The sequence below is a fragment of the Crocuta crocuta genome, unplaced genomic scaffold, assembly GCF_008692635.1.
Source record: "Crocuta crocuta isolate KB4526 unplaced genomic scaffold, BGI_CrCroc_1.0 scaffold8, whole genome shotgun sequence".
Lineage (NCBI taxonomy): Eukaryota > Metazoa > Chordata > Mammalia > Carnivora > Hyaenidae > Crocuta > Crocuta crocuta.
In genome coordinates, this window is record NW_027532162.1 from 558,973 (window position 1) to 561,094 (window position 2,122).

The 2,122-nt window shown below is 66.4% G+C and overlaps 1 protein-coding gene across 1 annotated transcript in view; it reads right to left on the minus strand.

Annotated features, from left to right (window-relative positions):
• KIF26A (kinesin family member 26A) overlaps positions 1–2,122 on the minus strand; it is a 25,561-nt gene that overhangs the window by 18,922 nt on the left and 4,517 nt on the right. Inside the window, 1 exon segment of the mRNA XM_077776531.1 lies at positions 117–277. Coding sequence (XP_077632657.1) covers positions 117–277 — 161 coding nt within the window.

The window sequence follows — 2,122 nt, forward strand, 5'->3', positions numbered from 1 at the left end:
CGGCCATGAGCTGCTGGGTGACAGCGGCCCCCGCCCCTCCCCCGCCGCCCTTCCCAGCCGCAGAGCGGCCGCACCCGCCCGCCGTGCGCGTCCGAGCGGCCCCCAGAAGGACGCACCTGATGAAGAAAGAGGCTGCAGCTGACGGGCCAGGGGTGACCAGCGCCGCCGTGCGGGCCCCACTGCTGCCCCACGTCTTCGCCGCGCCGTCAGGGCTCAAGGCAGGGGAGCCGTCCAGGACCGTGTCGGCCACCGCCACAGCCGCCACCGCCGCCTCAGCCTGCGGGAAGGGGCGCCCGCGTGAGGGACACGCAGCCGCTGCAGGGGCAGCGTGCACACCCCAGGCCCCACCTGGGGGCAGGCAGGAGCACCATCAGAGAACACAGCACAATAAATATTTGTCAGCAGCACTAACTGCCCTGCGTATGATAACGTACGACGTTCCCATCGTCTGAAATACTACTCTGGCATTTCCAGCTAATTAGCTAAAATAAATTCTAGGAAGGGAGGCAGCCTCGTAATGAAGCGCAAATGTAATTAAATGCTCCCTAAAACGGCACCAGCAAACCTGAGATCTGGCCACCATGCATTACGATTATGTGCTCATGTCGGGCCCTGGACTCCCAGGCCAGACCTGGCTCCAGAGGGGGCGGACGTGGCTCCTGGGGGCAGGACCGGGGGCGGGGGGGTGTTGTGGAGCAGCCAGCCTCAGCCTGGCCGCTCGCAGCCCCATCCACATCCCCCAGGGCCCCCTGTCCCCAGGGTTCAAGGCTCCCCAGGCAGCATGCCGATCCCTGGGCCTCCCGGCTCCACTGGGCCCCAAGGGCTGTGCACAAGCACTGCCTGAGCCCCCTCAGGCTGCTGGGACACAGGCTTCCCTGGTGACCCTGAGGATGAAGAGCCACATTCCGGAAGGCCGAACGTCCTTGGGGTCTCGCAAGTGACACAGCCAGAGTCCAGGGTGCCACACTGGCAGAATAAACCACCACATGCCTGGGGAGGAACATTCTGAGGAAGGCCTGCCGGCTCAGGGCAGAGCCCCCTCGCCCTGGCGAAAGGTCTGGCCCTGCCCAGCCCACGCTCAGCGCCAGCTTCCAAACCCCTCTTGGGACACAGTAAAACCAAGCCTGCAAAGGAAGTTCACAGAGAGCCCCCAACTTCCAGCTAGACGGGAGCCATGCACCCCCCCCCACCCCGGGGCCCCTGGGCCCCAGCCGCTCGCCGACGGCTTTGAGGACAGGTCAGTAGCAGAGAAGAGTAAACCTGAAACGGGCCAGGCCCTCACCCACCATGCCCTGCCACCTGCCTTGCCTCTGCTTGGAGGGCAGGAACTCCTACGCATCCCACAGAACCCAGCCCAGCCAGCCCTCTCCTTGTCCAGGGCACTCCCTGCACCTGCTCCAGGCGCCCTGTCCCGGCCTCCGCCGGTCCTCTGACCTCAGCTTCCCCCCGGGCTGTCTAGCGCTTCTGCACCCACCCCAGAGACCCAGGGCCGGGCTCAGACCGTGCTTCCTCATTCCACCGGCTTCTGTGAGCACCTGAAACATGTCAGGAATCAGGAAGACCCCGGGGGCTCCTATCGCACAGACCCGGCCCCTCCACATCCGTGCCAACACCTTGCCTGGGGTGCAGGAGGTGCTCAGGACGTCTGTCTCCCAGGAGCGCCCAGCCTGGCAGGGATGCATCGCCTCCCTTGTGCCTGAGGGAATGGGGCCGCTGGAGCAGAAAGGGCGCCCGCTCCTGGGGAACATTCCGGAAGGAGGGCCAGCCAGGCCTAGGCCTGGACAACAGGAACCACAGGCTGCTTCTCCAGAAGAAGGCAAACACATGGGGAACGCAGGACAGCGCGCCCGTCCCACCCGCGCCCGCCACACACCTTCCCTCCCCTCACACATGAAGGCCTGACCACTAGACGCACGTGCTCCCCACGGAAAGACCTGGCGCCACGGAGCAGAGTGGGTGGACAGGCTCCCAAGCTTCTGTCCTGTGGACGCTGAGCGCCGGGGCCTGCGCTCCACAGAGCAGAGCAGGCTTCAGTGCCCACTGTGCGCCCCAGGGCTGGGGAGGGGCTCGCCCCCCGCAGCGCCCCGCACCCCCCCCGCACCCACCCCACCCCGCCAGCCCC